We start from the raw sequence: 12,834 nt of genomic DNA, 5'->3' as shown, positions 1-12,834 counted from the left end.
GCCTTGCTAGTCCAAATGGTTAACGCATTTAGGAAGAGGCAATGCTCTCAAAGAATTCTTTTGATGTGTGTATCTGAGTCTTAGTGTGTCTGTTTTTTATGTGCAGCCAACGGTAGGTCACAAGGACCTAATGGATTTACCATCGACTAACACTCCCATCTCCAGTTCTTCATTCTCTCTGCTAAGATTAAACCTAATTTCCATTCAAGTTAGTCCCCATAATTTTGTCATTCTTTTTACCCCTAAGACAGCCAAAATACCCTCCCCCATTAAATGAGATGCGATATATCCACGTTTCTTGTCCCACTTTCATTGCTCTAAGGCAGTAGTGCAAGAACTGTGGTTTTAAAGATGGGGTCTTAAGTTTTCACTCAGAAATAAACACTTCATAAACACTGGATGTATACACATGAAATCCTTCTTTTTTTTGGGGGGGGGGAGAGCTCAGTATTGATCATTTGACATGTCATCATCATTGTTCTCCCTTTTTTTTTTTGTATGTGTGTTTGTGCGTGTGTGTGTGTGTGTGTGTGTGCGTGCGTGCGTGTGTGTAAAAAAAAAAAAAAAAGAATTCCCATACCGTTCACCTAAACCGAACACTTCAAAATCCAGCCAGAGTCGTGGGGCCGCCAGGAGACCCGAAGAGGGACCAAAGAAAAGAAAGAAAAGCGAAGCCCAGCACCGACCAGACACCACCCACCGGGCCACTAACCAGAGTCCTTCACCAACCCCAGAGACATCTAAATTCCAACAAATCAGGGAGACCTCAAGGGCCCAAAGGAGAAACTGAGGAAAGGTAGAAAGGAAAGACGAAGCAGAGTGAGATCCACAGACACCAGCCTCCACCGAATCAATGACCTGAGGGAGAAACAAATTGTGTCTGAGTTTCGATAGATGCTGGTGTGGTGGATCTGGCATGCATGACATGACATACAGGTGACCGCAGCACTGCTCCATACTGCGGCCTGCCCCAACCGATACCCCCCCCCCCCAGTTGTGTGGCGCATTAAAATTTGGAGGGGAGCTGCAGGGCGGAGACGGTGTCTCCACCCTACCCCACTCCCCCCCAAAGTGTGTTATGTGCCATAAAATGTATTGTGCAAAACTAGTGCAGTGAGTTAAGAGTGACCAGGGGGGTGGGGGGGGCGCATCCGCCCACCAATCCCCCACCCACCCCACTGGGACCCCGGCGGGGCTCGCCCCCCGGATACCGGGGCCCGCCCGAAGTGCCCGGAGGTCCACCGGAGCGGGGCGGGCACAACACCGATCCCGCCCACTCTCCCGGCCCCCGGAGCGCCGAGACCCGGGCCACGGATGGAACCCCCGGCCTAGGGGAGGGGGAGGAGGGCAGACAGGGGAGGGGGAGGGGACGGGGGAAGGAGACGACAGGAAGGGCAGGAGGCAGGGCCGCAGAGAGAGGGGGAGAGGAGGAGGAAGGGCGACGAGGGAGAAGGGACAGGGAGGTGGAGGACGGGCGGGGAGAGGCGAAGAGGGAGAGGAAGCAAGGGGGAGGAACGGGGAGGGGAGAGGGAACCACGGGGCACCCCGGTGGCCCACAGGCCCCGACCCGCGTCGCCGGGCCCAGAGCGACGGACCGCGCCGAGGCGGCGCCGCCCCGAACACCAGGGAGAGCCCCGCAACACAGCACCCGCCACGAGACCCAGGGAACGACCAAGACGCAGCCGCCACCCAGCAGCCAACAGAGGGGCGGACCCGCCCACGCCCAGCCAGGGGGGGACAGCACCTGTAGAGTTAGTCCCCTGGCATGCAGTGAATCCGAATATTAGCCCTTAGTGCCCATTGGAGGTGAATCTGCTCGATCCTGTTGGCAGCAACTGGGTTCCTGACTATAAAAATACAACCATTAGTTACAAACTGTCAAATGCAGAGACATCAATGTAAGTTATCACGATGTGGTGGCTCTCGCTAACAGGCAGAATTAAATAACCAGAATTAGGTTAAAATATTCTATATACGTAGACCATATTTCTATGAATTTTGATATTTGTTTTTTATTTGAGGCCGATATTTTTTCCATTAAAATGTGATTCATGAGGAGGTTAGACCATTGGTCGATATTCAGAGTTTGTTTATTTTTCCAGTTAACAAGAATTGTTTTTTTTGCGATAGTAAGGGCTACAAGTGTAGATTGAAATTGTTTATGTGGTAGGTCAGTTGTTCTTAGGTCACCTAGCAAACACAAGTTTGGAGATAAAGGTATCCTATAGTCCAAGATAGCGGAAAGTTTTTCTAAGACTTTAGTCCAGAAATACATAACCGGAGTGCATAACCATAAAGCATGAAAATAAGTGTCTGTAGTGTTTTGTAAACACTGGAGACAAATGTCGGAGTCGGAGAGTCCCATTTTCTTCATCATATATTGAGTAATGTATGTTCTATGGATAATTTTATATTGGATAAGTTGTAAATTTGTGCGTTTTGTCATTTTAAATGCGTTTTCACAAACTTGAATCCAAAAGTCAGATTCCGGAGCTATAGACAAGTCTGTCTCCCATTTTAAGATGGGTAAAGACATTTTATCCGTATATGAAAGTAACTTATATATTTTTGAAAGTTTTTTTGTTGTTGTCGGAGAAAGCTTGGTAATATCTTCAGCTAAACCAGGCGGTTGGAGTGTACCCTGAAGTGTTGGAATTTGTTTCTTTATCATATTTTTAACTTGCAGATAATGTAAAAAAATTCCGTTTGTTATTTTGTATTTTTGGAGCAAGGATGTTGTATATGATATAAACATATTATCTGAGAAGAGATGGTGGAGATGTGTAATTCCTTTCTGCTCCCACACACCTAAATAAAACGATTGGTTGTTAATTCGAAAGTCAGGGTTATGCCATAGGGGAGAAAGCCCACAGGGCTCCACTTGGGCTTTTGTAATTTCTAATGCCTTCCACCAAGCAGTCAGGGTGGCGGAAATCATTGGGTTTTTAAAATAATTATGTTGCTTAATTGATGTTATAATAAAGAGTAAATCTAGAAGTCTGAGGCTATTACAATCCTTCTCTTCTAGTTCCAGCCAACAGTTAGTATCTCTGTTGGGATTTACTTTTCTGAAGAGTAGATAGACTAATCTTTGCTTTTTTTTATTCCAGTAAAATTTTGTAACGGCTGAGTCCAACAACTGGAACCAGTTAGCTGTAGGTTTAAATGGAATCATTGAGAAAAAAATAGTTTATTTTAGGTAAAACTTTCATTTTAACGGTGGCTATTCGTCCTCTTAAAGGAATAGGAAGATTATTCCAGCGTTCCAAGTCACTATGAATGTTATCCAGAAGTGGAGAAAAGTTTAAATGAATTAAATCAGTTAATTTAGGTGAGATTTTTATGCCTAAGTATTTTAAATTACCTATAGGAAATGAGTAGTGTGGGTCCTGGCTTGCAGGGTTCAATGAATTTTCTGTAATAGGTAGAAGTGTTGATTTTGTCCAGTTAATAGAATAATCTGACAACTGTGAGAATTTAGTTATTAAGTTAAATACTTCCCCTAACGAAATCGCCGGGTTTTCTAAATAAAGTAAAATGTCATCGGCATATAGATTAATTTTATGTTCTGTTACCCCAGAGTGAATTCCTTGAATCCTTCTTTCCTGGCGTATGGCTATTGCAAGTGGCTCAATAAATATTGCAAATAATAAAGGGGACAGTGGGCATCCCTGTCTTGTGCCTCTCTGTAAAATAAAGCTCTTAGATATAATCCCATTAGTAGTAACTGTAGCTTTGGGAGAATCATATAATACTGACACCCAGTGGATAAATGATTTCCCAAAGCCAAATTTATTTAAAACAGCAAAGAGGAAGGAACAGTTAACTTTGTCGAAAGCTTTTTCTGCATCCAATGATATAATAACTGCCTTTTTATCATGCCGCTGTGACATGCTAATAAGGTTAAAGAGCCTCCTAATATTATTAGTAGAGTGACGATCTTTAATAAAGCCTGTTTGGTCGCTATGAATGATTGTCGAGATTACTGTTTGTAGTCTAGATGTGAAAGCCTTAGTGATAATTTTTATATCAGTGTTAATTAGTGAGATCGGACGGTAACTTGATGGAAGGGTGGGGTTTTTTTCTGGCTTTAATAAAAGTTTAATTGCTGCTGTATTCATGTGTGGGTGTATGTAACCATTAGTTTTGCTTTCTGTTACTGCTCTTGAGAATAGTGGAGCAAGCCTTAGTAATAATTTTAATATCAGTGTTAATTAGTGAAATCGGACGGTAACTTGATGGAAGGGTGGGGTCTTGAAATCCTTCTCAATCAACACCTTCTTCTTCATCTGTTAATATGTGGTGGGGATTTTGTCATCAACCACCACCTGTAATTTGCCATTTTGTTTTGTTTTGCCATAAGAGGGACGTTTCTGGGCGGAAAGTCAATGTTTACCCTTCCAGCAAATCACAGATTGTCAGAGTGGCACAATGTTGACGAGAAGAGTGCGGTGTTGAGACATGGGATGAGTCCGTTTTGAATTGTTTGTTTACAAACAGAAACGGTCAAAACTTAAGACCCCACCTTAAGGATAGGGGTTTTCAGACCTTATTGTGCTGGATTAGTAGATTTCAGAGTTCGGATTACCTGTTTATTAAGTAATTCATGTTTCCATATGGTGCTAGTCAATAATCAGAAGTCTCTATTGCTCATCGATGAACAACACTTTTAGCCTGAGGGAGTTCTTCCTTTTCAATGACCTAGATGTGCTCTATCTGACAGAGACTCGGATTGGCGCTTGTGAGTGCAGCGCTTTACTTGAATTGTTGCCCCCTGACTGTGCCTATTTTGACTCCCTGAGGGGAAAAAAAATGTTTTTTAAAGTAAACAGTGTATATTCGCCACCTCGATTACCAGTTATGAAATCACTTTCTCTCAAGTGGACTGAGCTTCCCTATGCGTTTTTAATGACTTTTCAAACCTTGCCGAAATAATGCCCGAGTATCATCTTATCCATGTTATGGTGGATTTTAATATGTATGATCAACCATTGTCAAATAATTTTTTAAGCCTTAAGTGACTTCTTTAATTTAATGCAGTGACATGGCTCTGTAGTAGGGTGGTCGTGTCACGGGGTGTGCGGGGTTTGTGGACCCAAATGCAAACAGAAATCCGGGAAGACAGGTGTGCTCACAAAAACATTTATTGAACAAAACATAAGAAGAAAACTAGGCTGTTAAAACACTCAGAAACACTCAGTCAAAAACAAAACATTCAAAGAAACAACTCACTTACTGTACATAGACAGGACTAGAGGACAACTAACCAGCACGATGAGCGAGAGCAAACAAATGAGCCAACAAAGACTGAACAGAAACAAGGAACTAAAGCCCTGTCCAGACAAAAGCAAAGCCGGCTTCGTTCCTAAAACAAATCTTGTACACACAGAAGCATTTCAAGACTTGCGTGTGTCCAAAAGAAGACGCTGAGGACGTTTAACGGCTGTAATGTATATGGCAAGTCTGGAGTAGCTCTGTAAGCGCAGCCACAGGGAGTTAACGGAAAGTGTAGAAGAAGAATCAGCCAAGAAGACGAACATTTTTTTCTAACATTATTGCAATCTACAGAACAAACATGGTTTGCATGTATCAAAACAACATGGAAAAGACGAACACAGGAGAAGTAACAATGACAGGTGGTTCAAGTACAACACCGCTTGTTGAACAAGGGGAATAAAGAAGCAAAATATTTTGTTGCAAAAGCAAGCTAACGACTACGACATGGCTATCCGCCATTGTTGTTGACTGGTGGTTCGCGCGCTGTCACGCGAAAATTGGCGCATACGTCGTCAATCGTCATCACTGGAGGAGTATCCTGCATATAGTTTCTTGACGGACGCGTTTTGAAATCTTTATATATATATATATTTATATATAAATACCTTTTCTTAACCGCTTGTCCTCAAAAAGGTTGCGGTGGGCGCTGGACCTTATCCCAGCTTTTCGGGCAGTAGGCGGGATACACCCTGAACAGATATATATATATATATGTATATGTATATATATATATATATATATGTATGTATATATATATATATATATATATATATGTATGTATATATATATATATATATATATATGTATGTATATATATATATATATATATATACATATATATATATATATATATATATATATGTATATGTATGTATATATATATATATATATACATATATATATATATATATACATATATATATATATATATATATATATATATATATATGTATATATATAAACCATTATACCGAGGAGCTTTCCAATCACCTCAGTGACTTTGACCCCAGAGATAGGAGAGTCCACTCCAGAGTCCCTAGACTCGGCTTCCTCAAAGTAAGGTGTGTCGGTTGATTTGAGGAGGTTTTCGAAGTATTCTCTCCACCGTCTCACAACGTCCTAAGTCGAGATCAGCATCATCCCATCTCCACTACACAGTGTTAATGGTGCTGCTTTGGCGCTGGAAGATATTTACAAACAAAATAATTTAAGACATTTAAATCCAGTCCCGGGTGTTCTTTTTTTTTTGTCTCACTCCATGTAGGCTGGATTAAAATGTAATGTGTCAAAAATGGATGAATGGATAACATAAACCAACATAAATGTTGACTGTAGATTGAATATAATAACTCGTTTTCACTTGCTGTCCCTGATCTTGTTGGCCCAGTTACAAACACACACACACGCACTCACACACATGACAATCTCCAAACTATTATTCATTTTATACCCAGGGGGCCATGTTGTCCCTTTGCTTTAACCAAAGAGAGTGAAGAAAATGAAAGTGGGAGAAAATAAGTGCACGTCATGAAAGCCCCTCAACACTGCCGTGACAGACTGATAAAAGAAACCCAAAGAGAAGGAGACTATAGAAATAAAATCTGGAACAGCATAAATGACCAGAAATGTTTGTACAGTGTCTATTTGAGATAAAACCGGTGTGAAGCATAGAGTGGCCATAATATCTGTTCCCCAGCTAAACCCTTCACCTTCATGACCCTTCCCCACTGCTCTCGTTCACTCTCACTTTTTGTCCTCTGCAAAGCAAGAAGAGTTTGCCTATAATGTGTAGCGACAGTGTGAGACAATGAATAACTCTTGTCGTCTCTTGAATCCAGAGCCACTACCACTTACCCTCCTCCCCTTTGTCCTTTCAACTCGACAAGTCAAGCCTAGATATCATTGTATCATTTATCCAAGACTCCATTCTGCCACTCTGCCTTGAGGGAAATATGAAAAGTGTGCGTGAATGTGTATTTGTGTGTGTGTGTGTGCATATGTGTGTGTTTAAAAGGGGTTTTGTGGGTGGTGGTTGCCAAATGCAGAATGAAGTTGTGTTTATACACGTCATCACATTTGTGTGCTTGTTGTGTATGTGTCTTTTGTAGGCTAGTGGTATTATTTATTTTTAGATCACTCTTCATTAAAGGAAGGCATACAAACACACAGGGTTGTTTTGAGTGATGGGTGGAGAAGGTATTATGGGTAAAAGTGTAGTAAAGTCAAGTTTATTCCCCCATACCCTTATCATATTTTTAAGAAGTGGATTAAAAAAAAATTCTAATAGAATTTGAATATAAATATAAAGGAGTGTTAATTTCAGCCCTTGAGATTCCATTTCTACCCAATGTGGTAGCTCTACACCTGAGTAGTAAAACATCATGGACCTTAGCTGCACAGCCCAATAGCACAGCATTTTCCCCTTGTGATTCTATTTCTACCCAATGTGGTAGCTCTACACCTGAAGAGTAGTAAAATATCATGGATCTTAACTGCACAGCCCAATTTAAAGCCCCAAGGTCATAAGGTAAATATAATAAGGACAATCTATGTCTAGCCATATGAACTGTATCAATGTTTTACTGAAATGTACAAAAAAAAAAAAAACAGGAGGAAGTGAAGATGAACATTCCGAAAAATATACATTTATTTTGATAACATTAATTCTGCCAATCACAGTCATTGTTAATGGCATCCATCTATCAATGGAGTCTCTCATTCTGCCTAGCCCTCTCACACTGCCCTGGTGAATAGCGAAGGGTGTTGGTCAATATTGCAATCAAAATAGACACAAATCACAACCACAACAGTACCTCCCACCTAACGGGCGCTTCCTGGCCTCCTACCCGGCTTACTCGGAAATCTACTACAAACGTCCTGCAGCAGCTGAGGGAGCGGGATATCCAGGAACGCTTCTCGGGACCGTACCCCTCCCAATCAACCAGATACTGGTAGCCCGTGCCTCGCCTGCGGACGTCCAGAATCCAGTCCACAGTGTAAGATGGATGGCCCTCGATGAGACGCGGAGGAGGTGGAGCAGGAGGTTGGAGAGGGCTCTCAGTCATGGGTTTGAGGAGGGAAACGTGAAACACCGGATGGACCTTGAGTGAGGAGGGAAGGCTGAGGTGGACGGCACTGGGGTTTATAATTTTGGCCACTGGGTAAGGACCAATAAACTTTGAGGACATTTTGCATGAATCTGTTTGCAGAGGGAGATCGCGTGTTGAGAGCCAAACTCATTGTCCTACCTTGTAGTCAGGAGCTGGCATTCGGTGGCGGTCCGCCAGCTGCGTTCCGCTGTCCGACCAAGAGCAGCTCGAGTTTCCCGCCGCACTCTCCTGACTCTGAGGAACTGGGCTCTGACAGATGGTACCGCTGCATCCGACTCCTGAGTGGGGAACATGGGGGGGTTGGAAACCAAAGTTGACCATAAACGGTGACATACCTGTGGCGGAGCTGATTAAGGAGTTGTGTGCATATTCGACCCATGGGAGGCGAGTAGCCCAGGAGGAAGGAAGTCGGGAGGCATCACAACGCAGAGTGGTCTCCAGGTCCTGGTTAGCCCGTACGACCTGGCCGTTGAATTGGGGATGGTAACCGGACGTAAGGCTGGCAGTGGTTTCCAGCGCCCGACAGAACTCTTGCCAAACTCGTGATGTGAATTGCGAGCCTCTGCCAGAGACCATGTCTTGGGGAATGCCGTGCAGTCTGAACACATGAGTAATCAATAGGTTAGCAGTTTCCAAGGCGAATGGTAATTTGGGGAGAGGGATGAAATGAACCGCCTTGGAAAAGCAGTCTACTATGGTTAGTATGGTATCATGTCCTTCTGATGGTGGGAGGCCAGTAACAAAGTCTACGGCAATATGTGACCAGGGGCTTGGCGGAATGGGTCAGGGTTGAAGGAGGCCCGCTGGTGGGCGATGTGATGACTTGTTCCGGGCACAGATTGTACACGCAGCAACAAAAGTCTGGACATCTGCTCCCACAGAAGGCCACCAGAAGCGCTGCTGCAAACTCTTGGGTGGCAGGCAATTCGAGAAGCGTGACCCCAACTGTGCACTTACGATCTGACTTTTTCAGGAACGAACAGCCGTCCAGGTGGACAACCATCAGGTGTTGGCAGGCCCCGGAGAGCCTCTTGCACTTGCAGTGCGGAGGTATGACAAGTTATTGTGGTCTGTCCAGATGATGAAAGGCCGCACTGCCCCCTCCAACCAGTGCCGCCATTGCTGCAGAGCCAACACTACAGCCAGTAGCTCCCGGTTCCCCACATCTTAGTTTTGTTCTGCAGTGGTCAGTTGACGGGAGAAGTAGGCACAGGGATGGAGTTTTATGTCCGCAGGCAGGCAGGAGAGGACGGCCCCGACCCTGGAGTCCGAGGCATCAACCTCGACCTCAAACTGTTGCTCGGAATCTGGGTGAATAAGTACAGTAGCGTTTGTAAACATACATTTCAAACGTTCAAAAGCCGATTGAGCTGCCACAGACCAAACAAAGCCCACTTTACTGGTGGGGAGTTGAGACATTGGAGCTGCAATACGGCTATAGTCACGAATGAATCGCCTATAGAAATTTGCAGACTCAAGGGAGCGAGATATCAGTATGTCATAGACAAAAACAACTCTGTTCAAGAGATCTCTAAGAACATAATTTACAAGCGCTTGGAAAATGGCGGGAGCATTGGTCAAACCGAAAGGCATTACTAGGTATTCAAAATATCCTAAGTGCATATTGAAAGCCGTGTTCCACTCGTCCCCTTCGCGGATCCGGACCAGATGGTAGGCATTTCTCAAGTCCAGCTTTGTCAAGATCATCGCTTCCTGCAGGGGACTGAATGCAGAGTCTATCAATGATAGAGCGTACTTATTTTTGATAGTAATGTCATTCAACCCTGTATAGTCTATGCATGGACTTAGAGCACCATCCTTCTTTTTGACGAAGAAGAAGCCCGCCCCCACCGAAGAGGAGGAAGATCGAATCAGTCCCGCTGCCACCGAGTCGGTTATGTACCCCTCCATTGCCTCACGTTCAAGTTTGGAGAGGTTGTACAACTGCCTGGAGGGGAGAGGAGCTCCAGGGTAGAGATCAATCGCACAGTCATAAGGCCCATCTTTGGGGTGGTAAAGTGTTTGCAGATGATTTGCTGAATACCTCCTTTCGATTGTGGTACTCAGGGGGTACCTTAGTTAGGTCTATGTCCTCAGGTGAAGGAGCTGTGCTGGAGATCCGGGCTGTAACTGCTGAATGCAAACAATGAGCATAGTAGTATGTGCTCCAGCTTCGGATGGTGGATGTTGCCCAGTCGATATGGGGATTGTTTCGTTTTAGCCATGGGATGCCCAAAATCACTGGAGTTGATGGCGATGTTATCACAAACAGTTCTATTGTCTCATGATGGTTACTGGAGAGAGTTAGCTTGAGAGGCTCGGTCTTATGGGTAACTGTCTCTAGCAATGTGCCATCAATCGCATGAACATTCTTTTGGGTGAATATCTCGTAAACTGAGAGGTTATGTTGTCTAACAAAGTCTGTGTCAATGAAATTATCATCTGCACCAGAGTCAAGCAGGACCTGGACCGGAGTGGAGTGTTGAGGAGCATGGATCGTACCTGTCACCTGGACGCGGGAGGCGGAGGATCTGGAAATTTGGCTCAGTGTCCTCCTGCTTACTGGCGAACCTGGCCTTTTGGCACCTCTGGACAGAGTCTGATGAAGTGCCCTTTCCTGCCACCGTAGAGGCAGAGGCAGAAGTGTCCATCCTAGCTGCATGGGCTCATCTGACGAAGGATGTGGGTGCTGCTCGACGGAGTTGTGGTTAGTGCTGAAGGGCGCATGGCGAGTCCAGAGGGGCGGATTGCTTGTTCACGAGAAGTTGTCGTTTATTTTCTTGCTTTTCTCTGCCCCCTTCTCTCATTCTATTGTCTAGTCAGATGGCTAAATCTATGAGACAATTTAAGGAAGGGCTGTCATCTCTAAGCACTGTTTGTCCTTTATCTCACTGGACAACCCTTTCTGGGATATGGCCTGAAGTTCTGAGTCCTCCCACCCGCTCTCCGCTGCCAAAATGCGGAAAGTAACTGCATATTGCAAAACTGAACCGCTTCCCTGCTGCTGGTCTAATAAGTGTCCCACGGCCTGTCTGCCTTTAACTGGGCGTTCGAAGACCTGTTTTATTTCTTGGGAAAATAATGCATAAGCAGTGAGGATCTCTGACTGTTGGTTCGTAATGGTGAGGGACCAAGCGGCTCCCTGTCTTGTGAGCAAGCTCATTACAAAAGCGATCTTTGATTGATCACTTGCATACGTGCTAGGCTGCTGATTAAAGACCAATGCACACTGGTGTAGAAACTGGGCGCATGTCCCCAAGTCTCCTGAATACATGGCAAATATTGGGATGAACGGCTCTATGGGTTGGGTTGCTGGGCTGACAGTCGGGTCGGCTTGGGGGTGGTGAGCGGAGGACACAGCTGGTGGCCCTTGCTGGTCCTTCATTGCCACCCATTGCCATGGCCACCCAATTGTGCCACACTTGCTGTGAGCTGTTGTAGATGATCTATGATCTGAAGCAAAGAGGACTCGTGCTGGCTCACCTGGGCTCCCTGGCTGGAGAAAACTTGTTTAAGGCGCTCTGATTCTGCTGGGTCCATTCTGGGCCAGAAGATTCTGTGACGGCGTGGTCAATGGCAAGGACCCACATGCAGAATCATGAACAAAAGTTTATTAAACACAAACAAAAAATTACCTTCTCAGGGAAAAAAATCTTCCTGCAAAAGGTCAAAAACACAAAATCACCACAAGGGGAAAAATCAATATTAATCTCAACCCGAGAAACAGGCTGGAGAGAAACTGGAAAAGCAGGGTTGATTGATCTTGTGGCAAAAATCGTCTGGTAAAGGTGGAGCGTTTGGAGCCGACTTAAGAAGCCGGCTGATTGCTGATGTCCTGCAGGCGTGCAGAACGAGCCCTGCTCTCCACCAGCTCTGCCCAGCCCTCCCACACTGCCTTGGTGAAAAGATGGGTGTTGGTCAATATTGCAATCAAAATAGACACAAATTACAACCACAACAGTGTCCTCTTAATCTTCATCGAGATTGTAGGAATTACTAAATTATATAGAAAAGCTTATGTTCTTCCTGTATAGTCAATTGTGCTTTGTACAACTGTGTATAGTATTGCTTAAAAGACAAATTAATTTCTTCTGGATCTGAAACCAGGTCGATCTCACTCTATTTCTGCAATTGGCAAGTCTGCACTCCATTTTATTTGCCATGCCAATATTTTACCTGCCTTCTCTCCTTGCTCATAAAATGATTACGTTTAAGGAGACTTGACGGCACTCTGTCGGCAGAAAATGTATCATTTCCGCTCTCCAATACAACAATTCACTTTCCAGTTGTGAATTACTGTGCCACTTTAGTTTGAAGGTCCTTAATTTTATGTTCTAAATGTTGTCTACCTAAACAAGTCTTTTTGCTTTTAGACCCTGTATAACTTATATGTCCTCTAAGAAAGGCCTTAAATGCTTCCCATTTAATGCCCGCTGACGTTTGAATT

At 44.2% G+C, this 12,834-nt stretch overlaps 2 protein-coding genes across 10 annotated transcripts in view; one reads left to right on the top strand and one right to left on the bottom strand.

Moving 5' to 3' along the window:
* Positions 1–12,834, top strand: part of bcas3 (BCAS3 microtubule associated cell migration factor) — a 403,272-nt gene that overhangs the window by 388,035 nt on the left and 2,403 nt on the right. The window lies entirely within an intron of this gene.
* Positions 7,869–12,679, bottom strand: LOC144052072 (uncharacterized). 9 transcript variants are annotated; one of them, XM_077565865.1, is made up of 5 exons: positions 12,073–12,679; positions 11,871–11,943; positions 8,723–8,985; positions 8,526–8,665; positions 7,869–8,378 (listed from the first exon to the last, which is right to left on the bottom strand). In XM_077565865.1, exons 3-5 carry the CDS (start codon positions 8,961–8,963, stop codon positions 8,073–8,075), a joined length of 687 nt encoding a protein of 228 aa, XP_077421991.1. In that variant the 5' UTR covers positions 8,964–8,985; positions 11,871–11,943; positions 12,073–12,679; the 3' UTR covers positions 7,869–8,072. The 9 variants fall into 9 exon arrangements, with proteins under 9 accessions (XP_077421991.1, XP_077421993.1, XP_077421985.1 ...); XM_077565862.1 differs by having other exon boundaries at positions 7,873–8,378; positions 8,723–9,694; positions 12,023–12,679; XM_077565864.1 differs by having other exon boundaries at positions 7,873–8,378; positions 8,723–9,694.

This window comes from Vanacampus margaritifer, chromosome 5, assembly GCF_051991255.1.
Source record: "Vanacampus margaritifer isolate UIUO_Vmar chromosome 5, RoL_Vmar_1.0, whole genome shotgun sequence".
Classification (NCBI taxonomy): Eukaryota; Metazoa; Chordata; class Actinopteri; order Syngnathiformes; family Syngnathidae; genus Vanacampus; species Vanacampus margaritifer.
The sequence above is the reverse complement of the archived record's forward strand: the minus strand, read 5'-3'. Positions and strand labels throughout refer to the sequence as shown.

What these genes read in the sequence shown, in the direction of transcription:
- LOC144052072 (XM_077565859.1), bottom strand. Translation starts at nt 11,977, where the DNA reads ATGTGGGTCCTTGCCATTGACCACGCCGTCACAGAATCTTCTGGCCCA. An exon ending in TCTCCAGCCAGGGAGCCCAG is followed by an intron (nt 8,986 to 11,870) that starts GTGAGCCAGCAC and finishes TCATGTGTTCAG; the next exon opens with ACTGCACGGCATTCCCCAAG. An exon ending in TGCCAGCTCCTGACTACAAG is followed by an intron (nt 8,379 to 8,525) that starts GTAGGACAATGA and finishes TCCTCACTCAAG; the next exon opens with GTCCATCCGGTGTTTCACGT.